General features: G+C 42.5%; 1 protein-coding gene across 3 annotated transcripts in view; it reads left to right on the top strand.

The window, feature by feature from the left end:
- Positions 1-947: 947 nt before the first annotated feature.
- Positions 948-25,624, top strand: part of PDK3 (pyruvate dehydrogenase kinase 3) — a 61,656-nt gene continuing 36,979 nt past the window's right edge. For 2 of the 3 annotated variants that reach the window (XM_046673081.1, XM_046673080.1), the window contains exons 1-2: positions 948-1,247; positions 22,355-22,496. In XM_046673081.1, coding sequence (XP_046529037.1) covers positions 1,142-1,247; positions 22,355-22,496 — 248 coding nt within the window. In that variant the 5' untranslated portion in view covers positions 948-1,141. Of the gene's footprint in view, positions 1,248-18,275; positions 18,950-22,354; positions 22,497-25,624 lie in introns of all 3 variants that reach the window. The other variant, XM_046673082.1, reaches the window with a different exon arrangement.

Below are 25,624 nucleotides of genomic sequence, written 5' to 3'. Positions count from 1 at the left end.
TACCTCACATTAGGAAATAGTGATTTCATATACCGAGCCTTCAGTTCAAATTCACTCTTATGCAGACAAAATAGCCAACACATAGCGTAAGCCTAGACTCCTGTCCAAAAATAGCGGTGCTGGTGTTGGCAAAGCATGAAACAGTCAGGGAGCTGTCCTATGGTGGCGCTGGAGGTAACGGGTTATGAAAGTGCCAGTGACCTTCAATTTGATCCTTTCCGATGGTGGTGGTAGTGGTATGAAACAGTGATTTAACTAATCTTGTCCAAAGGTGTTGGTCCGAGTGGGGAACGAGGGGCGGCGGACCATGAAACAGTCAGTGACCTAACAATCCTGCCCAAGGGTGTTCAAAAGAGAGGAGGTGGGAGGGTGGAGAGGTGGGGGCGGGGGGGGGTAGTGACCCACGAAACACAGAGCCAGCGGCGTTACAATTAATCCTCTCCCAAGATCAGGGGCTGGCATGACACAGAGCCAGTGAGTTTACATTTAATTTTGCCCAAATGTGGTGGCAGTGGTGGAGGGCACGGAACAGCCACTATAATTAAGCGGTAAACAGAACAGGAAAATCAAAGTACGAAGATGTAAGGAACACCCTCAAGTGCAACCTTCAGCCCATCCAGGAAAGGCCTCCCGGAAGAAGGGCTTTGAGCGGCGCCTAAGATCGGAGCTCTTGGGGGTGGGCTCCGGGCCTCCACCCAGTGCCCTGGCATCTCCGTCACCTTTCGGCAGCGTAGGACCTAGCCGGGGGCGGCGGCACTTGCCAGCCTGCATGGTCCGAGGAGCCAGGGAGGCAGGCGCCACCGCCCGCCGCCCGCCCGCAAAAGAAAGCGAGGGCGACGGCGGCCAATCAGCGGCCGGCGCGTGCGGCCGCGCGCCCCTCGTGCCCCGCCGCGCACCTCGCGCGCCGCGTACGTGCGGCGGCCGGCTCCGCCCCCGTGGGCGGGGCCTGGGCAAGCCGCGGGCGGCCGGCTGCGGCCCGGGAGCTGCTGCTGCTGCTGCGGCGGCTGCACCCGCGGTGCCGAGGCCGAGGCGGAGGCCGAGGTGCGCGCTTGGCGAACGTGCCGGATCCGCGCGGCTCGGCTGCACCGGTCCTTGCGGCTGCCTGAGCGTCTCGGCTGATCTGTGCGCTGCCCCGGCGAGGATGCGGCTGTTCCGGTGGCTGCTGAAGCAGCCGGTGCCCAAGCAGATCGAGCGCTACTCGCGCTTCTCGCCGTCGCCGCTCTCCATCAAGCAGTTCCTGGACTTCGGTGAGTGCGGGGCCACGGGCCCCCAAGGCGCCGGGGCGTGGGGCTCCTGCCTTCTGGGCCCACCATCTCCGCCGCAGGGCTCCGCAGCCTCGGGGCAAAGTCCGTGGGAACCACAGGCGGGGTTCCAGGATGTCCGGAGCCTCTCCCGGGGGCTCGGAGGGCAGGGCCTGGCACCCAGACACGGGCCGGGGGCTTATCCGGAGACACAGAAACGGCGTGCGAGGACCCTCACCCCTGGCGGGACTCCCCAAGCCTGTGTCGTTAGCTTCAAATCTACTTGACACAGACCTCACCGCCCTTAAAACTTCGGAGCGGAATGTGGGTGGCTTTTTAACGTTTTTATTTTTAGATTCTTTTTTTTTGCCTGGGTAAGAGCTGTTTAGAAACACCTTGAGGTCGAATAAATTATGCAATGGCATTTTGTTCCTTTTCTGCTCTAAGGTGATCCCGTGTGGCCGGGGCAGCAGGACTCGAACTGTTGTTTTCTTCGTATTATGTTAAAGCAGTTAGAGGCCTGGACTGCAAGTGCTTTAGATGCTGGGGAGGAGCGGATGTTTGGGCTCCTAGCGTCAGAGCAGGGTGTGACATAACCCTGGCCGCGGTGTCAGCACCTTTCGTCGCTTCTCTCTTTTTGTGTCCCACCCCCCTTCTCCCCTCTCGAGTGGGCTGGTAGGCAACTTGCCCCAGTTGAGATGGCAGCGCAGGAGACCTGGCCCCCAACCTGCCTGAGGCCTAACTGAGAGGGGAATAGATTCCACCGCCTTATGTTAACTGGATCGTGTTTCCCCAGAGTGGTGCAGTTTCAGCTGCGGAGCGAATGACTCGCAATTGCTGAATGCGAGGGAGCTGGTTGTGAAACACCTGAAAGTAAAAAAGTGCGCACCCAGGTATCAGAACGGAACTCAGCGTCCTTGGGGGAAAATAAAATGGAACAGCAAATATGTTCTAAGCTCTCAAGGGAAAATAATGAGGCGTCTGTTCGTTTAATGAACTTTATGTAAATATCAAGGGATAGTATCAGGTGGGCATAAAAACTATGCAGAGTAGCTGGAACATTCAGGGAAGACCCGATATGCAAAATGTGATGTTGTCCATACTTAAAAAAAGTTGGGATAGGAAGAGAGGAATAGGTTAAAGTTGAGACCAAATTAAATTTTGAACAACCAATTTGCCAGAGAATGCTGAGGAATGTCAAAGTTCAATGAGATGTTGATCTGTGTTGCATCTTAAACTTCACTCCCCAAGCGTTTCAGTAGTTTTACTCTATCATCTCTGGCCACTTGTGAGAATTTTAGAGGTTTGAGGCAGCTCTTAATTTCAGAGTTTAGAAAGAAAATGTCACTGTTGCTATGAATAGTATGTTTTCCATCTCTAATTTATGGTTTAGAGAAGATTGTGGAGGTATTAGCCTTTCATTGGGATAAACCGAGCTAGGTTAATTCACAATAAAAGGAACAAAAGGAATCCAGAAGCCCCCAGTTCCTTCCTTCCACCCTCGAGGTTGAAGTAATAGCCCTAATAGCTTGTTGAAATTTCAGTTGATTTATTTCTGTGGCAGCTAGTAGCTACCCGTATTCATAGATGTCTTGGCAAGGATGTCATTTGAGTAGGAAAACCACAGTGAGGGATAGTGTTATCATGGAAAATCCACGGCACTAGTATCTTGGAACAAATGTTCTAATTCTTGCTCTGCCACCAACTGAAGAATGTGGCCTTGGCTAAGTGACTGAACCTCACTGGGGTTCATTTGCCTCGTTAATTAAATGTGTGGATTGTATCAGGTCATCTGTAAAGCACGGCTCCAAAACTTTGTGATTATAATTTCAAAGGAAAAGGGATGAACTTTTTGAAAGAAAATCCCCAAATCTTTTGATAGATATTTCCCATAAAAGGCTTCTGACCTATTTTAGGAGGGGCGGAGGGATACACTAATCTGGGATAATGGAAGAAACCTAATAATTGAAGTCTTTTCCTTATAAGGAAGCTCACGAAAGAGCTATATATAATTGTAGTGGAATATGCTAGAAACTACAAGCCTAGGTTGTAATATCCAGAGATGAATCAGGTGACAGGCAGCCTATCGTTAATGACAACAACTAGAAAAAGAGTGTTGTCACACAAAGGCCATCTCGACTGCTACCTTTCTCTTAGTTCTTCTAGCTCTTGATAGAAGTTCTCTTTTGGCAAGTGATGTGGGAGTTTGAGAATTTAGAATGGGTGTGGGGATGTTTTTAAGGTGAGGAGGAAGAAGGAGAAAGAAGCTTTATGGTCCTGTATGATTGGAGAAAACTGCAGGGGAGGGCCACCTCAAATGCGTAAATCACCAGGTGGGGAGCTGCAGATGACTCCATGAAGCTAGCCAGATGGGGACTGTGGCAAGCTCCTGGGGATATGATCGCTCCAGAAGGGGCAGCTGGTTGCCACCAATTCAGTATATTTTAAAAGACCCGGGACTCAAACAAAATAGATGCATGGCCCATGTTGGCCCACAGGCTGCCACTTTGTGAACTTTGACTTTCTCCCTGGCTGCTGTATAAATGGGACATAAGAGGGACCAGAGAAAGGATATACAAGGAATTTTATGTTTACAGTATTTGTTATAACCATGCCAACAAATAAATTGCAGTTTCTATGGCTACTGAAATAGCTTCATTATACTAATATATCCACACTAGTAAACAAGGAGATGATCTTCCTTAAGAGTGGGGACTAGAATTGGTTGTTACTTCAGAAGCAGTGATTTTATTTTAAAGGAGGATTTCTCAGTCTCAGCGCTCTTGACATTTTGGGACAGGTCATTGTGTCGGGGGGGCTCTCCTGGGCATTGTGGGAGGTGTCCTAAAGCAGCCTCCCTGGCCTCTACCCACTGGATGCCCGTAGCACCCTCTCCCCCCAATTGGGACAACCAAACATGTCTCCAGACATCACCATGGCCCCTGGGGGAGCAAAATCCTCCGCTGCCCCTCTGTTGAGGACCTCAGCCATAAAGCACTTAGATCAGTGGTTTTCGTGCCTGGGCCCATCCCCCAGACTTCTAATGTAAAAGAACTGGGGTGGTGTGCAAGCGTTGGTATTTTTAGAAGATTCCCAGGTTATTCTGAAGCGTAACCAGGGTTGAGAGCCACTAATTAGATGAGCTTCTGGATCTAGACTACTGTCTCCCTTTCATCTGTGTATCGTATTTCTCTTTGCCCTTTAAAATAATAAAAGTTTCTTGAATTCAGTCTTTATTTGAAATTTGGCCTTCCACATAGTTAGCAAGTGTAGCAAGAATAGCAACTGTAGGAAGAATAGCAAGTGTTCTAAGTGGATTATGAATTTGTAATGGCAAGAGTGCCTTCTAAAGAGTGAGATTTTTAAAAATGAGATTTTCTTTTTGATCTGAGATTATGGTCACGTGGTTCCAAATTCAGACGTGCAAAAGGACGTAGAAAAGTCAGCTTCCTACTTCTGTCCACTAGCCTCCCTCTTGTTGCACACGTGGCAGCTTGTTATATTTTTGTCTATACCTTGTTTTTTCAACTTAATGCCTTAACTTTCCATATCCATATCTGCAGAATTTCCCTTTTATATGGCTCCTGAGATTTTGTTTATATGAGCATACTATAATTCATTAGCCAACTCTCTGTTGATGGCTAGTAGATCGTTTCCAGTCTTTTCTGTGACAGCCGGTGCTGCAGTGAGTTACTGCATGCGTCATTTCGTGCATGAACGAGTGTGTATATAGGACAAATTCCTAAACATGGGATTAGTACATCAAAGGAGATGTGTATTTGAAATTTTGATAAGCATTGTCAGAGGATGTCTGTTTATTCTCTCACTAGAAGTTTGAGAGTACCTATGTTCCTACGCTTTCACCACATTATCAAACTTTTGATAAGTGAAAAATGGTATCTAAATAGAATCTTTTTCTCCCCCAGTAAACATTTTTTTAACTTTTTTTTTTTTTTAAGATTGGCGCCTGAGCTAACAACTGTTGTCAATCTTTTTTTTTTTTTTCCTGCTTTTTCTCCCCAAATCCCCCCAGTACATAGTTATACATTTTTTAGTTTTGGGTCCTTCCAGTTGTGGCATGTGAGACGCTGCCTCAGTGTGGCCTGACGAGTGGTGCCATGTCCACGCCCAGGATCCAAACTGGTGAAACCCCAGGCCACAGAAGCGGAGCGCGAGAACTTAACCACTCGGCCATGGGGCCGGCCCCCTATTTTAACTTTTTGTTATGGAGAATTTTAAGCATATACAGAAGTTGAGAATAGTATGATGAACTCCTTTATATTGATATCCAAGTACTGTTTGTAGATGTGTGTATGCGTAGTCTGTTAGTTTCCTATCAATGGCATGCTTGTTTCAGAAAACATAAATTTTTTCTTTTTCTATACTAAGACCAATTTATCTTTCAAATTGTCTGTTCTTTAAAGACTTGGTAGAATCTTCCTATGAAACTTTTAAATCTAATGTGTTTGGGGGACCATTGCCCTCTGACAACTTTCTCTGCTCTGTGGTAATGATCAGTATAGATTTTCTGTTTCTTCTAGAGTTCATTTTGATCTGTTTCCCTAGAAAATTATCCTAGTCATTGAGGTTAAGTCAATTTGCATAGCTGAGAAGGTAGTCTCTTATCAGCCTTAATTTTCCCTGTGGCTATTCCTCTATTATTTCTTGTATATTTGTTCTCCCCTCCCCCCTTTCTTGATTAGATCAGATGGTGTGGTGATTTATTTGGTAGGACTCCTCTATTAGTTTTATGACTTTTGTTTTCTAGTTCGTTAATGTCTACTTTGACTTTTTTAATTCCCTCAGATCATCTCCCTGGGTTTATTTTGTTATACTTTTTTCTTTTTGATTGGATACTTCGTTTGTTTTCTGTTTTGTTGTTGATTTCAGTATTTAAGGCTATAGTTAACTCCTCCGAGTGCTACTTTAGCAGCTGATGTGTATTGTATTTCATCCTTCCTCCCAGCTCCTCTGCATCTTCAGATTTTTATTCTTCTATGAGCTAAGAGTTGTTTGAGTTTTTAAATTTCCAGTGTAAGTGCATCCTGTATTTTAATTTTCTTTATGTTTGGTTTTGTTGCATTGTGATCAGAGAATGTTAGCTGAGTCATTATTTCTCTGATTTATTGATGTTTACTTTGTAGCCCAATACGTGGTTATTTCCTGTGAACGTTCCTTGGGCAGCAAAAAGGTCATGCTCTTTTCAGGTTACAGAATTTGAAATATTAGATATACCGTATTATGTTAAGTTTTCTATACTTTACTTCTTTTTTATCTACTTGATCTATCATGGCCCAAAAGAAGTTCAGATCTCCTTATAATATGATTCTATTTCTCTATATTTCTCCTGTAGTTTTTCTTTGTGCCTGTTAATGTTATGTTTGCTGCTTATTCTTAACTGTCATGTCGTCATTCTGAGATGTACCCTTTAGCGATAGAGTGCTGCCATCTTACTAGTTTAATGCTGTTTGGCCTGGCCCCAACCTTAGTTGACACTGAGATTCAGATCTCTGTTTTCCTCTTGCTTACATTTCTGGTAGAGCATTGTCATCCTTTTGTTTTCAGTCTTCCTGAATTACTTTGCTTTAAATATTGTCTTGAAATGTAGTATAAAGTTGGGTTTTGCTTTGAGAATCAAACTTTTTCTTTTATGTGGTTAAGTATAACCAATTTATGTTTATTGATGTGACAGATCTGTCATCTGTAATGATAAACATCTGTAATTTTCTTTTGCTTTCTATTTTAATACCTTAATTTTTTTGACCATGTTATCTATCTAGCTTTGTTTTATTATATTTCTTTTAATAATTAGGTTTGAATTTTTGGCTCCAGTGATTGTCTTTATAATTATTTCTTTATTTCTTTAGACCTTCTTTGTCCAGTACAGTTACCACTAGCCACATGAGCCTCTGGAGCAGTTGAAACGTGTGACTGAGAAACTGAATTGGTTTAATTTAAATTTAAAACCGATACTTGAGGGGCGAGCCTGGTGGCATACAGGTTAAGTTCGTGCACTCCGCTTCGGCAGCCCAGGGTTCACCAGTTCAGATCCTGGGCTCACACCTACACACCGCTCATCAAGCCATGCTATGGTGGCATCCCATAGAAGAACTAGAAGGACTTACAGCTAGGATATACAGCTGTGTACTGGGGCTTTGGGGAGAAAAAAAAAAGAGGAGGATTGGTGGTAGATGTTAGCTCAGGGCCAATCTGCCTCACCAAAAAGTATTAAAAGAAAAAAACCGAAAAAACCTTGACGCTTGATTCAGTTAATTGGAAAACTTCTAAGTATATTTAGAACAATTTGGATATGTGACTCTACTTTAACTGTAAATTTGATGAAATGTAATTATAGGTCAATTATTTCTGATAGAAATTTAGGTTTTGAATCAAGATGTGCTGTAAGATACACACTGGATTTCAAAGACTGTATAAAAAATAGCAAAACATGTCAATACATTTTTGTATTGATTCTGTGTTGAAATGATAATATTTTGGGTATGTTGGATTAAATATCAAAAATTTCACCTGTTTTTATGTTAACGTGGCTGCTAGGAAATTTTAAATTATGTATGTGGCACACATTATATTTCTATTGGACAGTGAGGCTTCAGAGAGTATATATTAATTTCCTATTAGTAATAGAAACATCCTATTTTAATGTGCAGAATAAAATTTGTTGGTTTTATTTCTCGATATAACTTTTACATTTTTTTCCCTGTAAAACTATTACTCTCAGGATTTGGGGGCCGATTTATTGTCTTTGAGTGGCAGTTCATGCTATGGTGGTTCTTTGTTATATTTGCCAAAGTTTGAGGGCTGTCTTTCTATTAAGTAGTTGTTATGAATTCAAAGTTCTCTTAGTGCTATAAGAAAAGGAGAACTTGGACTTATTACATAAAGATAGAACATTCTGAATCTTGAATGAGCCCTTAGGAAATGATTCACATTTTCTTTTGGATGTCCTTTTCATCTTTCAGCCTCACCCCGTCCACTCTGGTTCCTTCGTTAATCACTTTTGTGCCCTCCCGCAGACTGACTTCCCATTTGTTTTATTTCCCAGTTCTTTTGCACTGCTCTTCTGCACAGCTGCACATGTATTAAAGGTCTTGCTCCTGGCTCCTGGTATTTTATTTGATTCTAAACAGTCTCTTTGCAGAGGGTGGGCACTTGCCTCTTCTTTGTAACCTCTCACAGCTGCCTCAGCTTTTTGCTCTGTACAGAGTGGGCATTCCATAAATGGTGATTACTGACTGCATAAAGGTTAGGAAACATTATTGTCACTTAATTTAGTGGTTGTTATATATGTTTCAACTTTTATAATGTCCCCACATTTAAATATAGCATCTCCCAAAGAAAACCACCAGAAAGCAGGTTGTCTGACAACTCTGCCTTCTTTTCACAGAAAAGATTTCTCCCGTAATCACACTGGTTCTGTGAACCTCGGAGCCTTTAGCTCTTAGAAGGCAGCAGCCAGTTTCCCTGTTCCTACAGTTCTTGAGGTTTAAGAGCCCAGCCGCCTTCTGTGTTCCTTTAGAAAGTACTTTAAGGAGGCGGGCTGGTGGCGTAGTGGTTAAGTTCACAAGCTCCACTTTGGTGGTCTGGGGCTTGGGGGTTCTTATCCTGGTCGCAGACCTACACACTGCTCAACAAGCCATGCTGTGGTGGTGTCCCACATACAAAATAGAGGAAAATTGGCATAGATGTTAGCTCAGGGACAATCTTCCTCACTGAAAAGGAAAAAAAAGTATTTTAAGACTCCTACACCCAGTGAGAAGTTGACTTTGGTTCCAAATGGCTGATCTTCAGAAAGTCTTAGTTTTTTAAGTTGTTTGGCTCCTTGAAGCCTGATTACCACTGGAGAGAACAGTGATTTTGTTTCTGGAGGAGATAAAAAGGTTTTGTTTGGGTGTTTAATTGTGTTAGGAAAAGGGGAAAACAATTGCATTCTGTTTCCGAGTGTTTATTTTGTGCCTTTACATATATATACAGGACACACCTTTCTGTAGGCAGGAAGGTTTTCTACTGTGAGGAGTTGCCAAGAATTGGACTAACCTGTTGGGAGACAGAAGCCAACTATTCAGAATTAAGGGAGAAGAGAACAGTTTCATTTAGGGGAATGATCTCTAACTTGGCTTAATGCATCTTGATCAATATTTAAATTTAAAGGACAAATTGGCCTTTGGGGCCTTACTGATCTGGTAGGGCTGGCTTTCAGCATAACCTGGTTTATCAGGCTCTGGGCACCAAAAGTGTAGCTCAAGCTTCATTGATGTTGCAGTTTTGTGTGCTTTTTGAAGGGGAGACGTGGCCACACTGCCTGGCATGTTGATGGTTGGGTGTTTTCCTCCCATTAAGCTTTGGGAAATTGATCAGACTTTTGGCAAGATTTGAGATACCTTGGATTTATTGTTACTGGATGGAATCAGAAAATAGCACCACTTTTCCTTTATATTGTATGGGCATTCAGTTATTTGACTTCTGTAATAATCTGATTTCAGAGTTGGGCAAATCCTTTTGTTTTAGGAATACCGTAGTCTAAAAGAGGTTGTTGAACTACAGTCAGAGGGCCAGCCACCTGTTTTGTTTTGTTTTTTAATTAATAGGCTTTATTTTTAAGAGTAGTTTTCGGTTCACAGCAAAATTGAGCAGAAAGTACAGGGAGCTCCCACATGCGCACCTCTCCACAAATACAGCCTCCCCTACCATCTACATCCTTTACCCGTGCGACATTTGTTACAGCTGATGAAGCAGCGTTGACCATCACTATCACCCAAAGTCCATAGTTTACATTAGGGGTCACTCTTTGTGTTGCATACTCTAGGGTTTTGACAACACTTGTTTTTGTGAATAAAGTTTTACTGGAACACAGCCATGCCCGTTGATTACACATTGTCTGTGGCTTCTGTCCCTCTACCACAGTGGAGTTGAGTAGTTGCCACAGAGACTATGTGAGCCACAAAGCCAAAAATGTTTACCATCTGGCCCCTTACACAAAGTTTGTGACCTCTAGTCTAAGAGAATTCTTCTCTAAGACAACTTGGCTCCCAGTTAAAGAAGCCTGCGGTGATTGCTGTTAATTTGCGTTTAAATGGTAAAGCTCAGTTTCTCCTGTTTGCTGGTAATAAACAGTAAACATTGGCTATCTGGAGGGGAACTTTGCCGGTAATTGGTGGTTTGCCTGGGGGGGGTGTGCCCCAGAGTGGAATTACCAGGGGAAAGGCTATACGTGGTTTTACGGCTTTAATCTGCAGGGCTGTCGGCAAAGTTTAAGTATGCCACTTTCTCCACAGCCCTGCCAAAATGAGGTTTGATGATTTTAATTGTATGATCGGTAACATAGAAGCTGAAAGTTTTCTTCTCCCCCCCCCCCCCCCCCGCCCATGTGGGTTTGTTCTCTGCATATTGTTGTGTGTAAAGTGCCCTTGACCATTTAGTAACTGGGAATCTGGAGTTTTAATCATTTGCATGAATTCCTTGTGTCTATTTGGCATAGTAAGCTATTGTGCTGTATAAACGTTTCCCACTGTGTTCCCTTCTTTGGCAAAGTAATTGTCAAAATATACAATTAAAGGCATTTGGAAGGAATATCACCTCTCATTCTTCCATGCAGTTTTTGTGACAGCCTTCCAGCTTTTGCCCATGTATTTACATACGTTGACACTGGGTGTCCGGTTTCCTTCCTTACAGGCTGAGTTTTTTTACACTGGGTCATTCACAGTGCTTTTCTCGTGGTCAGGTTTATCACCATAGCATTTTGTAAATTGTTACTAAATCTCTCTGGAATTTATTGCCATTTCTTTTCTTTTCTTGGTGGGGAAGATTGTCCCTGAGCTAACTAATCTTCCTCTGTTATGTATGTGAGATGCCACCACAGTGTGGCTTGATGAGCAGTGTGTAGGTTGGCACCTGGGATCCGAACCGGTGAACCCCAGGCTGCCAAAGTGGAGCATGTGAACTTAACCATTGTGCCACTGGGCCGGCCCCGTTATTGCCATTTCTGATGAGACTTTTGTAGCTCACTCACTTTTGCTCTGTTCTGCTGTCTGGTTGTACAGCAACAATTGTTAAGACCTCAAATCTCTCTGTTGTTGTTTCTATTTAATCACATACTAAGTTCACAGACTATGTTTGTGGGTTCTATTCAGTAGGACAACTTTTCTGATTTTAACTAAATATCATATGCTGACTTTTGCCTTGTAATGTGTGCTGAAATTTGGTGAGAGCAGTTCCTTGTTTATTACCTTAGGTTTTTAGAAATTCTTGCTGTTCTTGCCCACTTATTCTTCCTGATAAATTTAACTTAAGAACATGTGCTAAGGGGACTGTGGTTGGGTTAATTGGCGTTCATTGAAACTAGCCTGGAAGCGTCTTCAGTTAGCCCATTTTGCTTTTATGGCAGAGAGGGCCCATGTACCTCCGTGCTTCCCCTCGTGGCAGAGCTGGGTTTGAGTGTGACCCAGGGCGGTGTCCTTCGTATCCGTCAAGGAGAACCCCATTCCTGGTCAGTGTCTCATCTTTACTGAGATTATACTTTCTGCCGTAAGGAATGGCACAAAAATTACAGCAAATTGAAATTTGTAACATATAAATCTTTTCTCAACAAATTGTTACATTTTCATAGACCAGAGCATACTCAGTACTTTTATCAGAACCTTCTCTTTGATCTGTTCTAGTAGGGTACAGTGTTTCCTTAAGCTTGGTAGCAGTTAGTCCTTAATATGCGACTGTGGACTTTGTATAAATTTGGTTAATTTCTCCTCCTGTTTCTGAGATTAAATAGAAAGCAAAGTGATAATTGCTAGATTACGCTCGTATGCTGGTCACATAACGTGCTCAAGTGAGCACTTTATTTCTGATAAACCCTTAAGCTGATTGCTCACAGCGATCTCCCCATCTCTCCAAACCGCCCTTTGTACACAGGGGGGCTGCTTCTTTGGTTAGTGTTCTTTACACGTTCTCCACCATGTCATCTCTGGTCTGCGTACTCATATTCCTGCTTCTTTAACCTGAGCTTGGCTTCACTAAAGCTGTTTGAGGAGGAGACTAAAATGGACTGTCTGGAAACTGGAAAAGACTCAATGGATTGAAGCAGCATTTACCGAGTGCTTACCAACACTTGGCATGAAATACGGTATTATGGAATTCTACAACAGTCATGTCCATTTTACAAATTGGGAAACTGAGGTTCAGGGCAGGTGAGAAAGTTGCACACACAGTGGCTGGTAGAGCCAGGGGTGCTAACACCTGCTCGTCTTACTGCCCCGCTGTAGCTGAGAAGGTCAGTAAGGGTTGGGTGTGGGACTCCTTTGGGAACAAAACACACTGGAGGAAAGGATGGACAAGTGCGCTAGTGCCGCTTGTCAAGAGTCACCACATCCTGGAGTACAGCCATTTCCTTCGTGAGTGTGTTCAGCAGTTTTTATCTTCCCCATTTAGGCTGAAACAAAACTCAAACATGAAAATAGAGACTAAAAATAGATGGGTAAATAGACAAGTTTGGGATGTTTCATAGCCTCTGTCTGAGCCTGAGGAGTTCTGTGATTTGTTTTCCCTCCTTGAACTTTTTGTGATTAGATGCTGGTCAGTGGTTCTCAGTCCTGGCTGCTCATGAGAATCATCTGGGGAGCTCCTAAAACTAGTGGTACCTGCCCCTCCTAGAAGCCAGTTAAATCAGTCTCTGGAGGTTGGGGCTAGGCGCTGGTATTTCTGAGGTACCCAGGTGGTTGTACTGTGCTTCCAGAGTTAAGAACCACTGTGTTAGATCCAGTACAATTTTTGCCTAAGCCTAAGAGCTGTGAACCGCTTTAGGGGCAGAATCGGTGAGATGCTGAAGGTTAACACTTAAGTAGTTTAGGAGTGCAGCAGCATCAGTTGAACACCCTGGATTTGGAATGAAGTGGAAACACTGAGAATTGTTGGGAAATTGTCAAGGCAGAGTCACTGCCTTTGAGGAGCTTATAGATAAATGTTGGGACAAATACAGAAATTTTTATGTCGCAGCCAAAATTTATGAATCCTATGAGTTTTCCTGCTGTCCCTATCTCTCCCTTGAAGGTTTGTATAATAGGGGTGGTTTCTGGGAATATATGAGGTGTCAACCCAATTGTCCTTTATCCGAAGTATCCTTGGAGGCTTTTTTGATGGAGAACACAAATAGAAGAACAAATGTGAATGTGGGTACTCTTTTCCTTGATTTCTCGCTCCTTTCCTTCCTTGGCTGCTTACTCCTAGCAGTGCTTTCTCCAGAGTTGTCCCAGAATTTACATTATTAGGCACGGTTGGGGTAGGATAAATAACTGTAAAGTGTAGAGATACAAATACTATCCTCTTGGATTCATTCAGTGGGAGCTTGTGCTTAGAGATCATCTTTGCAACCTCTCTGATTTTACACATGGGAAAGTGGAAGCCCTGAGTGACAGAGAGACTACCCAAACCATCAGCTAGTTGTTGACATCACATCTTGGCCACCTCTTTCAAAGTGAACCAGAAATTATTCTTTCTAGGAGGCAAAGGGAACTTGCATTTAGGTACCACTCTCTGCCAGACACAATAGTAGGCAGCTGTAGCTATAATTCTCACAATGTCCATGTGAAGTACATGTTTCCATTTCTTGCTTGAAGATGATAAAGCTTAGATGATTTAAGTAAGTATCTTGTCTAAACAAAGTCGGGGCAAAACCACTGTTAAAATTCAGGTAGGCTGAGCTTTTAAACCTACGCTTTTTTTCAATTTAACATAGTATCCCATTTCATTCAACATAATATACCATTGCCCCAAAGCAATTCTTTCTACCAAACAGAGTGTCTATTAGTAGTGCTGAGGTTTTGTCTGAATTCATTCTGTTAGACAATCAGAAAATTGCATAATCTCATGCTTCCCTAGTCTTATAATTTCCAAACTATCAGATTGATACCGACTTCATTTACTTACACTGAAACAGTTCTTCATATTCTGAGGACCACCACTACGTGTTAGCCTGCCTCTCTGGGAGTATGAGAAGCAGTCTATGTAGACTTGTACTCAAGCCTTAATTTCTGGTGCTTACCAGTAGTGCAAACTTGGGCAAATCACTTAATCCCACTATGCTTCAGTGTCTTTATCTGTAAAATAGAGATGATGGCATCTCATCCTAGGCTGGTGGCATTGGTGAAAGTGACAACATACAGCACAATGCCTGGCGGTAGGTGCTTAGTAGACGTTGGCTATGCCTTTATTATGGGAAGTTAGTGACACAGCACTTCCTGGATGAAATCAGCTTCCTGCTGAGAATAAAAGCTGCATAGGGAGTTCTTAACTTTGAATATTAATTATCTTAAAGTTTGTTGGCTAAAGGTCTCAGCTCTATAAACTGATCATTTTCCAAGAAACATAGCACTTTCAGTTCTTTTGTGCTTTGAGCGTGATTGGCTTTGGATCCTCTTCATTCACTGTAATGGTTAACATTTTGCCTCAGTTAACCTCAAAGGTGAGTGCAGTGTGACCTTTACTTAACTATTCCTGCTTCCTTGACAACAAGACATCCTGTAACTCACCAACCCACGGCTAGGACTAGATCCTAAACCCCCTTCTGGAATCAGGTTGATATGGATCTGTGTGGTGGCTTGGCTGTGATCGTTAGTCACATGCTCTAGCCAGTCAAAGCTCTATTTGTGATATCAATTCCAAACACATCCGTGCCCTTCTCTCCACTCTCTGGCCCGACACACCACATTGACAGTTACTGCCACTTTATTATCCCCTTCCTATCCATCTTTTGGCTCCTCTTCCCCCTAGCTTTAGGGATTTGAATACCCCTAACCAAATATATAAAACGAAGTGATCTAACTGTAAGAGGAATTTACCATTACCAGCAAATGTTATCTTGTACCCCTGAATTTATTTGCTATACTAAGTTTATTTGGAAACTTACTAGGTATTTTAATTTTCAGTTCTAATCAGGAGATATTTATTAAACACCTACAGTGTGCCGGGTATTGTGCTAATAGAGTCTTCGGTTTTCTGAGGAATCCTGGGACCCACAGGACATAGAACTCAGTGACTGGGGGCAATGGCAGAGGGGTTGCCCAGGCGGAGGGCACAAATTGTGGGCCCACAGTGAAATTCATTTACAATTTGCTTTGGCTCTGTCTGGCATACAGAGGGGCAGGTTTCCTGCTAATGTGTTTATGGCCATAGATAGTATTTCAAAAGAGTGAACAAAGAGGATTTCTAAAGAGAGAGGATCAAGCTGCTGCTGGATGTTACTCAGTTTCCCTCAGTGCAGACGCAGATGAGCTTCGGGGAAGGATCCGGTGACCCTCACCTGCCTTAATTAAGAACTCTGTCACCATCGCCTTGTACCCTCTTTTCCTATAACAACAACAAAAATCATTACATGAAGGTACCGTGGGCTTCAGACCCTATGAGGAAGATCTGCATATTGTCGCATGTTCTGTCTGAGATTTTTATATATTTTTTAAGAATAGAATGGGTCTAGTAAGGTTTTTTTTTAAATAGAATGGCTCTAGTTATAGGAAGACCTTTTCTAGAAGAATGTTTTTTCTTTAAAAACACTCTTTTTAGTAACTGCATATCTCCTCATGTAATTATACAATTTTGTAATTTATTACACTGTTCCTTTATTGTTGGATGTTTAGGTTCTTTACAATGTCCCTCCCAATCCTTTTATTTGGAAAAATTTCAGACCTGAGGAAAAGTTGTAAGAAAAATACAGTTAACACCCATGTCTGGCACCTAGATTCACCAACTACTGTGCCATACTTGCTTGTTCTCTCTCCCCCCTCCATCCATTCCTATCCGTGTCTCCTTCTCTCCCCTCTCTCTGCACGTGCTTTTTTGGCTGAACCATTTGAGATTAAGTTGCAGACTTCATAACTACCCCTAGATACTTAAGTATGTATGTCCTAAGCATCAGAGTGTTCTCCTAATAACCATGATACAGTTATGACACTTGGGGAATTTATCAATGATACAATAAAATTGAATATCCAAATTTCCCCTAATGGCTGATGGTTCCTGTGTTAGACAGCTCAGGTCTAGAACATACTCGGAAGGCGCTGTGGCCAAGGGGGCTGCTGAACTAGGCGCAGCGGAGCCCATGAGGGGCTCCCCCCTCAGTAAGGTGGTACCACGGATAGAGGGCAGGAGTCACAGGTAGGGCTGGCTGGGTGAGAACTAGAGAAAGAACTGGAAGTCTGCAAACAGTAGGGTCACCCTCCACCCTGACCTTCAGAACGTTAGCGGGCAGACAGTTACCCCCAGGCCAAAGTAAAGGGCAAAAAGGGAGTTCTTCTCCAAAGATGCTGAATGACTGTTCAAGGAGAATTAGGGAAGCTGGTGTGGTGATAGGACTCCACCAAAAAGCCCTATGTAATCAGGTATTTGGGGTCCTCACTTAGTTGGTCTTTAGGCTGCTTTACTCTCAGTCATTGCTGGACAAGGATCACCAGACATCTGAGGGAAGCCCACAGTGAGAAAGAGAGCAACCAAGGTAAATAAATGGCCAAAAAAGTGACCACAGAGGAAACAGATTGAGGCAGTGGAAGAGTACTTTAAAATATAATTTGAGAAATAAATCATCTTCTGTACCTACTCACGAATATATGAATGCAGATTGTGTTTTCCAAAGATGGCCATGATGATGCTTTTCTGCAGTGTGCCCTTGCCAGCCCTCCATCAAGCAGGGGTGTCTGGTCCCCTCCCCTGGAGTCTGGAAAGGCTCTGGCTGCTTAGACCAATTTAGTATGGCAGAAGAGGCCTAGCTGTGTGACTTCCGAGGCTGGGTCCTAAAGGGCATGCAGCTTCCACATTGTTTACTGAACACATGTAAGAGTCCAACTAGCCGAAGGCCACCACCCTGTGAGGAAGCCCAGGGAGGGGCACTTGGCGGCCAGTTACTTAGCAGTCAGCAAGCAGTGGGCCCAAGGGTCAGACTTATGAATGGGAAGCCTTCAGATACTTCCAGCCCCCCACGGTCTAGTCACTCCCCTAGCCTTTGAGTTTTCCCAGCTGAGGTCCCACAAGCCGTCCCTCCTGTGTCCGGTCTGAATTCCTGACCCACAGCACCTGTGAGTGTAATATAATAGACATTGGGCTGAAAGAAGTAGTGTAAAATCTGGATGTCATTGGGGATTGAATTTGGTAGGGAATTAGGTGTGTGTGAAATCCGCAGTCTCTGGCTCTGTGGCTCTTTGGCTCTGAAGTTTCTGACTCACTGTTAGTAATAATAACCAAAACATGGTCTGGCCTAGAGCAGAGGCAGCCTCCAGCTCGGTAGACCCCAAATCCACTACTTATTTTGATCTCTTTTAAAATTCAGGAATAAGTTTTCCCAAACAAAGGAAAACTGTTAAACTTCTCAGGCAGTGAAATAATTGTACTTCTGGACATGGAGTAAAACAAACATTTTGGAAGTATAAATGAAGCTAGGAAAAAATAAGGGATTGTTTTGAAGGATATTCACAATCATTTGGTAGCCCTCCATTTACGCTTCAGGTTATTTTTGAAGGACTATTCAATTAATCATTGTTTAACCTGGCAAGTCCAAGAATTAATTGCGTATGTTTCTAAAATTCAGTATTTTCAAAAGATTGAAATCTTATAAATGTAACTGGAGAAAAATCAAAGAGCTGCCCCTAAAATATTATTTTCTCAGTTATATTTTACCCACTTTAACATGCTCAATGGTAAAAATACATTGCAAACTCAAGCATTTAATTGACAGTATTTAGAAAAAGCAGCATTATTAGAATGAGCTGATCATTCTGTTGGTTTTTGGTGTCTTGCTAGTAATTTTTCCATATGTTGCTCTCCTTTTCCACTCCCTGATTCCATTACTACTGCTCCAGACAATCCCCTACCAAGTGCTAAAGCTGAAAGATGTGTGCAAAGATAGCCTGCAAGTAATCCGGACAGGAGACCCTACATTTTAGAGGGGCGTGTCCTTAGCCCTCTGCTTTAATTATAAGATATATTATCAAGTCAATTGATTCACCGAAGAAATAATTATTTTTTCTGCTTCCCATAAATTAGTTGAAAAGAAGATTAAAGATTCACCAGAAATACAGGCCACTACAGAAACCAAGTGTAAAGAAGAGTGGGTCTGAATTTCTTGCTCTCAAAAGGCTAGTCCAATGCTCCTTTCCTATCGGTGACCTATCACTGAGAGAGCTCCCTGCACTAATCGAAAGTCGTTTGTGTTTCTGTGTCTATCCATCCTATATTTTGGTGAATGGAATGCTATTTGGAACCTTCTGCGCAAAGCAAATCAGACCTTTTGCAAATGTAGTGATTGTCTCCAACTTCTGAATGAAAGGGCGAAGTATGAAAAACAAACAGAAAACAGAAGAGAATGACAGGGCCATCAAATGAGGAAGAAAAACTGAAGAAATACACACGAGTGCATTTCAGCTAATGACTTATTTGCGTTCAGTCAGAATTTCCCATGCCCCTCACCCACTCCTTGTCATCTTCTAAACTGATACTAGGGAAAAATTTAATTAATAAATTTGATATGACGTATATAGACAATGCAGAATAAAAATAGAAAATCAACATTAAGGAATGTAGAGAAGCCACGTGAGTGGGGGAAAAAATGAAGCCAAATAACTGGGAAGAAGAACTGGAAAATACTCGATATGCCAGAAGACTTCTAAGAACAGAACTCTTTTGAGAGGACATTCAATTAAACCAAAAGTTTCTTTCTGGTAAGTTTACTAAAAAAACGATTGTTGAAATTGTTTGATTGAAACTGAGTATCCAGCATTAACACGTAGAATAAAATACTTTCAACTTATATGAGGAAAACTGCAGAAAGGTTAAAAAAATCAGGCATCTCGTATTTATTTTTAGGTTCGCTAATTAACTAAAGAAGACTTACCCCCTGTTTAAGCTGCTGTATAATTAAGGTATCTGAGTACAAAGAATTTATCCCTAAAGCTAAATTAGAATGTAGGAGGCAAAATCTGAGACTTTTCAGGTACTCTTTTTTAAAAATACAAACTTCTGAAAGGATTGTCTGTTCTTCTAATAAATCATTGAGAAGCTGTCGTAGGCGATGCACTCTCATCGGTGCCATGGGGGCTGTAGAGATAAAATAAAGTTTCTTTCTACACCAGTTTATAAAAGGCTGGTAATCTGAGAAGGCTAGAATAAATGCTTCCTGAAATTTGGTTATCTTAGACCATGCCTAGTGCCTAAGTTTTCTGGTTAGGGCAGAGTTGACCAATGTAAGCAGCAAGGCCCTTTATTTTAAAATAAATAAAAGTGGATGGTAGGGACACGGAACCGACTTTAATCTTTTTTAATCCTTTTTTAATTATGTAGAATCATCAAACGAGCACAGGCGACCACACTGAGCCAGAGTGCAGTCACGCTCTCGGGGCTTAGCAAGTATCAGACTGTTTCGTCTGCACCCCATGGTCTCAGGCTGTTCCGCTTGGTCATCATGAGCATCGTTAGTGACTGCTGTTTAATGAGCCCCTTTTCTCAATTTTAAGAACTTCTTAATGTTAAGCACTTTTTGACCCTCACCACAGTCTCTACGAAATAGGTACTGTTTTATAGACACTGAGGCTTAGAAGTGTAATGACTCTTGCCCACGTTCGTGAAGCTTTTGGCTACTCGAGTCAGGATTCAGACCCAAGTCTAACTCTGGCACCTGATTGTGGCATTACTGTTCTGCAGGACTTTAGTCTTTTATCTGAATTCTGAAGTCCAAAAAGCTCTAAAAATTGAAGTTCCTTTTTTATACTTTTGGTGCCAGAATTCATTCCGTGACAAAACCTGACCTGAGGCCATGGTCTTTATCCTGCTCGGTGTAAACGTTCACAGATTTCATTGCAGCTATATTGTGTCTGTATAATAGACCATATTATACAATAGATGTACGTACTCCTTTTTACCTTGCTAAAATCTGAAAACCTTTGAATTTTGAAACCATCTAGCCCCGTGGGTCTTGAGAACAGATGTGAACCCGACCGCCCCTTGCCTCCTGCGCCTGCCGGCCCAATCTCCCTTCTCCCGGCCCTCCCTCTTCACCCTGCCCCCCATTTCTAATTTGCTGCTCCTACTGTGCTGTGGACATGGAAGTTTAAGCATGTAAACTTTCACTACCCAGAAAACTCAGATGATTTTTTAAAATCTCGAGTTCATACCGATACTCCCCGTTCCAGCTCAGTAGTACCCCAGGGTTCTTCCTCCGTTCCCTGACTCCCTTCTCCTTCAGGGAGAACGTCAGCATTTCCTTTGTGCTGTAAAAAAATTCCTTTCTATTTAACCAGGATGCAAAGTATTTCTCCTGGTATGTGAAACTGTAGATGTACGTTTAAACTTGGATAATAAATCCTTCATTTTATAATGAGATTCACTATGATTTGTTTTAAATATCAGCATTTTTAGTGCACTTAAAATGATTCATTTTAAAAATTACATTTATACAGAACATTTTAGGAATGATATATGTTATCTGAAACAAAACAACCAGAGTCATTTTAAATGTTAATTGTCTAAGACCAAATAATTGTGCGCAGAATAGATGTCGGAAGGTCTTTGCTGGGATGTTACACCCCTTACTTGTAGTGAGTATTTCCCTTTGGGGAAAAGTGAAAGAATTATCAGTTAGTGAAAGATTTAATGAAGGCCTTCGGTATGCTCACTCAGAATGAGGGAAGTAAGGAATGGATTGTTTAAGACTAATCTTTTATTCTGGCTATTTTGAAAAATGGAGAAGGGGGGTCAGTGGTGGGGGAGAAAGGTTCTGCCAATGATTTTCAAAAGTGGATTATTTCCAGTCTTATTAGGTGGAGCGAGGAAAGGAATAAACCAGAACTTGGCTGGAAGTGTTAGAAAATCAGATTTACTTCTGAAACTCGTAATTTGCTGCCTTTATCACATTTGGAAGAATGAGGAGAGTTTGGAGGGGAAAATTGTTAGATGAGCTCTGCTTCTCTCTCTGGGCCTGGGCCCAAGCTTGCCCTCTCCCAACAGCCTCCAGGGACTATGGAGCCACGGGAAGGCCTATTGAGTGTGAGGGAGTTGGGATGGACCCATAAGTATCACAGAGGACAGAAGGGGGACTAATGTTTATTGAATACTTGCTCTGTGTCAGGCTCCAGTACACATTATCATATTTAATCTCCACAAAACCTGGTTTCATCCCCATTTTACAGATTAAGGCAGCTGGGACTCAGAGAGGTTAAGAAGCTTACCAGAGGTTTCCCACACCCAAAATGGAGGAGTTGGGACCGAAGCACATTTCTGTCCCAAAGCTCATGTCCTTTCTATCATGTCCTCCATCCCCCAGCCGTCATTGAGTTTACAGCAGGGCTGGGGATTGGGGGCAAGACCAGTCATGGAACTACTCTGGTCACATGGCAGCCAGGGAAGTGGCTGGGGGTTCCTCTTTCAGGTGTCCAGGTGCCTTTTCTCTCACTGTGTCCTAGTTATGTAAATTTTATGCACAACCAGCTCAGGGCAATCGACAGAAGACTCCCTGACAACACTGGGTCTTTTCTTCTTGGACGTGCCATAGTAGATCACTCCACTTTTGAGCACCCCCAGGAGCTGGTTTCTCTGGCTCCTCCCGAGTCCTGTATCTGGGTCAGAGCTGGGGTCTGTGGCTGCTTCCCAGCGTGACAGAGCTCTGGTCCCTGAAGAAACACATTTGAAGAAAATCTTAGGAAACAGTTGGCACACAATCGGTGAATATTTGTGGAATGAGTGGATCTGTTGCCTTCTGGAAACCCCTATGAACAGGAGTGGATTTACATGCTCTCCTACTTTTGTCCTTGGCAGTTTTACAATGGTGTTTATTTGAAAACAAATTCAGATGAGATCCCAGGTCACTTTTATATTGCTTCTGGTAGCACTAGGAACGTATTTGTGTTAAGGAAAAAAAAAACTGCTTTCAAGGTTGCCTCTTGTAATAAATGTTCTTTTTCTATTCTAATTAAATTATTTTCTTAAACTTGCTATTTCAAAGGATAAAAATTTAGAGACTGTAGGATTATTTAATTTTCTCTTCCTAACCCATAACTGTGCTACCATGAGAGCACTTTATTATTCCATCTGTTAGACTGTAAAATCAGGGAACATTTTTCATCTCTTAATAGGGAGAGATAATGCGTGCGAGAAAACTTCGTATATGTTTCTACGAAAGGAGCTTCCTGTACGACTGGCTAACACAATGAGAGAAGTTAATCTTCTGCCGGATAATTTGCTTAACCGCCCTTCAGTGGGATTGGTTCAGAGTTGGTAAGTAAATAATGTGGCTTCAGGTGGGGTTTCCCATAATGCTCTGAACTTCTGGCACTGGGACCATTCTCCCTAAAAGTACACATCCTGCCTGTGTGGGAATGAGTAATTCGGTAAAGCCGGGCTTTCCAGACAATTAAGTTTGTTTGGTTTTTTTTAACTGGCAATTTAAATTGTCTTACTGAAAATACTTCTAAACTCTACTAGACACTTTCTTGACTTTTCAAAGGTTTTTTTTCTGGTTATAAATGTGATTGCTTATCAAAAAAATTGGAAAGTGCAGAACAATATACAGGAATAGCAATGCAGTGACTTGCACGAGCAGGTCTGCAGTCCTTTGGTTAGGGGGATGTTGTCGCTTTGATCAAGTCCCAGCCATGTTCCTTTCGTTTTCCTTGGAAAGAAGTTCCTTGGAGGCAGTACTTCTGTTAGAACAAATTAAGTCATTTAAAGGGGAACCTCAGATTGGAAGAATATCAGTGCCTGCTGCGCTTCAGTTGCCCTGGGAAAGTATGAAAACTCTTAACGGTCTAACTTAAAGCTCAATCGGGTATGGCTCTCTTGCTTAAAGCGTGTGTTATTTAATTGAGGAAGTTGTATTTGTGACTACTCACTAGGTAAGCAGGGTGAGGTTGGTGAGTGGTGTAGGATGTAAGAGCAGGCAGTGTATTTTTATAAAGGGATTTGCATAGATTGGAGAAACACTTGCATGTCTCCTCTGTATTATAAAAGCAAGGTAGACGTCACTGTGGAGAAAGCTGGAGGAGTTTGGGAGGCCAGACGCAAAAAGTGCTCTCAAGCCAGTACAGAGGAAGTGCTGTGGGAGCGAGGAGGGGGAGTGCTGGCTGTGGCTTTGCACTGCCCCTTGGTGGGAGGGTGGGATTGGCAGGGGCAGGGAGAAGCTTTTAGGGGAAGGGAATGAAGTGGACACATATAAGGAGAATGGAACTATAAATTAGTTTGCATTTAAAGGGTTAATGGAGGCCAGGCTACTGAAACAGAATGGACATTCAACAGTCATTTGTCAATTACATTAATTCTCATAAATTCTTAGGGCTGAGAATGGGTTGTCTGAGAAACACTGTGTTGGGTGGTCTTAGAGATACAGTGTCCAGTCCCTGGCCCAGACAGGCAGCAGCTGCTCGCTTTGGCAGGTGCAGGGACCCTAGAACCCAGGAGAGGTCAGAGAGATGAGGACGGTGGCTTTGATCTCAGTCACTTGCGTTCTACCCTAAATTCGTAGCTTGTTTCCGAAGGAGCAGAAAGTACTTGTTTGCATGAGACCTCTTTATTGCTTCAAGACCATCATTAGAAACTTTTCAGCAGAAAATACATTAACTCTTAGAGGTCACCTTGGTGGGGATTCTAGGTAGACTAGATGACTTTCAAGTCCCTGGTCCTGGTGGCGGTGACAGACACCTGCTATTGCTTATATAAAAGTTACTTCAGGGGCTTCCGAGTGAATTGCTGACAAGTATAGATTCAAACAAATTACTGGGTCAACTTTTTCTCTCCTCACCATTCCTCTTCCTTAGCTGTTCCAAACACATGCATGTCATTTCTTCCTTTCTTTTTTAAACATTCAATTTTGAAATAATTTCCTACTTAACAGAAGGATTCCAAGGCTAGTAGCAAGAATTCCCATATACCTTCACCCGGCTTCATTAGTTGTTAACATTTGGCAACATTTGTTCTATCATTCTCATTCATATTCTCTCTCTCTTTTTCCATAAATATATGTGTGTGTGTGTGTGTATCTGTCTATACGTATGGACCATACATGTATATACGGCACACACACATATATGATACATACACGTTATTTTTTTTCTGAACCCTTTAGATTAACGGTAGACATCAGTCCCCTTTACCCCTAAATACTTTAGTATGCATCTCCTTAAAACAGCTCTTAGAAAACCACAGTATGATTATCAAACTTGGGAATTTAACATTGATCCAGTAATATTTTCTAATATGTAGAACTTGTTGTCATTTCGTTAATTGTCCTAATAATGCTGTCTTTTTTTAAGCAATCCTGCCTCCCTCGATTTAGGAATCCAGTTCAGGATCATGCACTGTGCTTCGTTGTCATTTCCTTTTCCTCTTAAAAGGGGTATTTCTTCCGTACAACGGGCCGTGAATGCCAGCTCAGTCAGCGTGTGTTCTCCTTGCTCTCTTGACTTTGAGGCTGGGAAGCTCAGCATGATCTTTGACTCCTCTCCATTTATGATTTTGTTCTTTAAGTGAACTCTCCCCTTCCGAAAGGATGGGATGCCTCCCTAAGGTTCTGCTGGCGTGTGACAGGACAGAGGGCATCACTCCCGATGGCTGACTTTGGCCTCTCAGGGAGGTTTGACCCGATGATTTCAACAAGATCTAATCCATAGCCTTATATGCCCAGAGGCTTTTAAAGAAATATCCCCAGGGGTGAACCTACTTTAGTATCATGCGTTGTCACAAAGTTCAAGTGAGGCTTATTAATAAAGCGTCATTCCTGTTTATGTATTTATATGCTTAACAGGCATTTCTAGTTACTGGAGTGCCCTCATCCTCTATCCAGAGCTGGATAGTAGGACTAGTGCTGATTAATTGTTAGAAGTCATTAGAATAAGGGTAATTCTTTCAGGGCATCTTAAGACCCAAAGCGGAGATCACACGCCTCTGAGTGACTGGAGTTTCTGAATCCTCACTAGATCTGGACGTAGCTGCCACAGTAATGTGCCTCTCTGAAGCCCATTTTTCTCTGTTCTCCAGATCTTTCTGTGGGACACATTTCTTGTACTGACCCTGACTGAGATGTGTAGCTATTCTTAATGCAGAAACTGTTTCTGAGAGCCTAAGAGGCATTCCTTCTCCTCCATTACATGTTGATGAAATTAGTCTAACTCTGAGAAGGAACCTTCGTTTCTAAGTTCTTAGCATGCACTTCAGTGCCACCCATGTGCTTCTTACAATTTATATGCACTTTTTTTGGATAATCAAACTATAGACTTAGTGTATCAGTTAGGATATGTTTGTTTGTAAATAGGAAATCCAACTCAACCTGACTTAAAACAATAAATTGGCTCATGTACCTATAAGATCCAGCCGTAGGATGAGCTTTTGGTGTTGGTTTGATTCAGAGATTC

The sequence above is a fragment of the Equus quagga genome, chromosome 10 (assembly GCF_021613505.1).
Source record: "Equus quagga isolate Etosha38 chromosome 10, UCLA_HA_Equagga_1.0, whole genome shotgun sequence".
NCBI lineage: Eukaryota > Metazoa > Chordata > Mammalia > Perissodactyla > Equidae > Equus > Equus quagga.
Note: the sequence above shows the minus strand (reverse complement) of the source record. Positions and strands in the feature narration are given on the sequence as shown.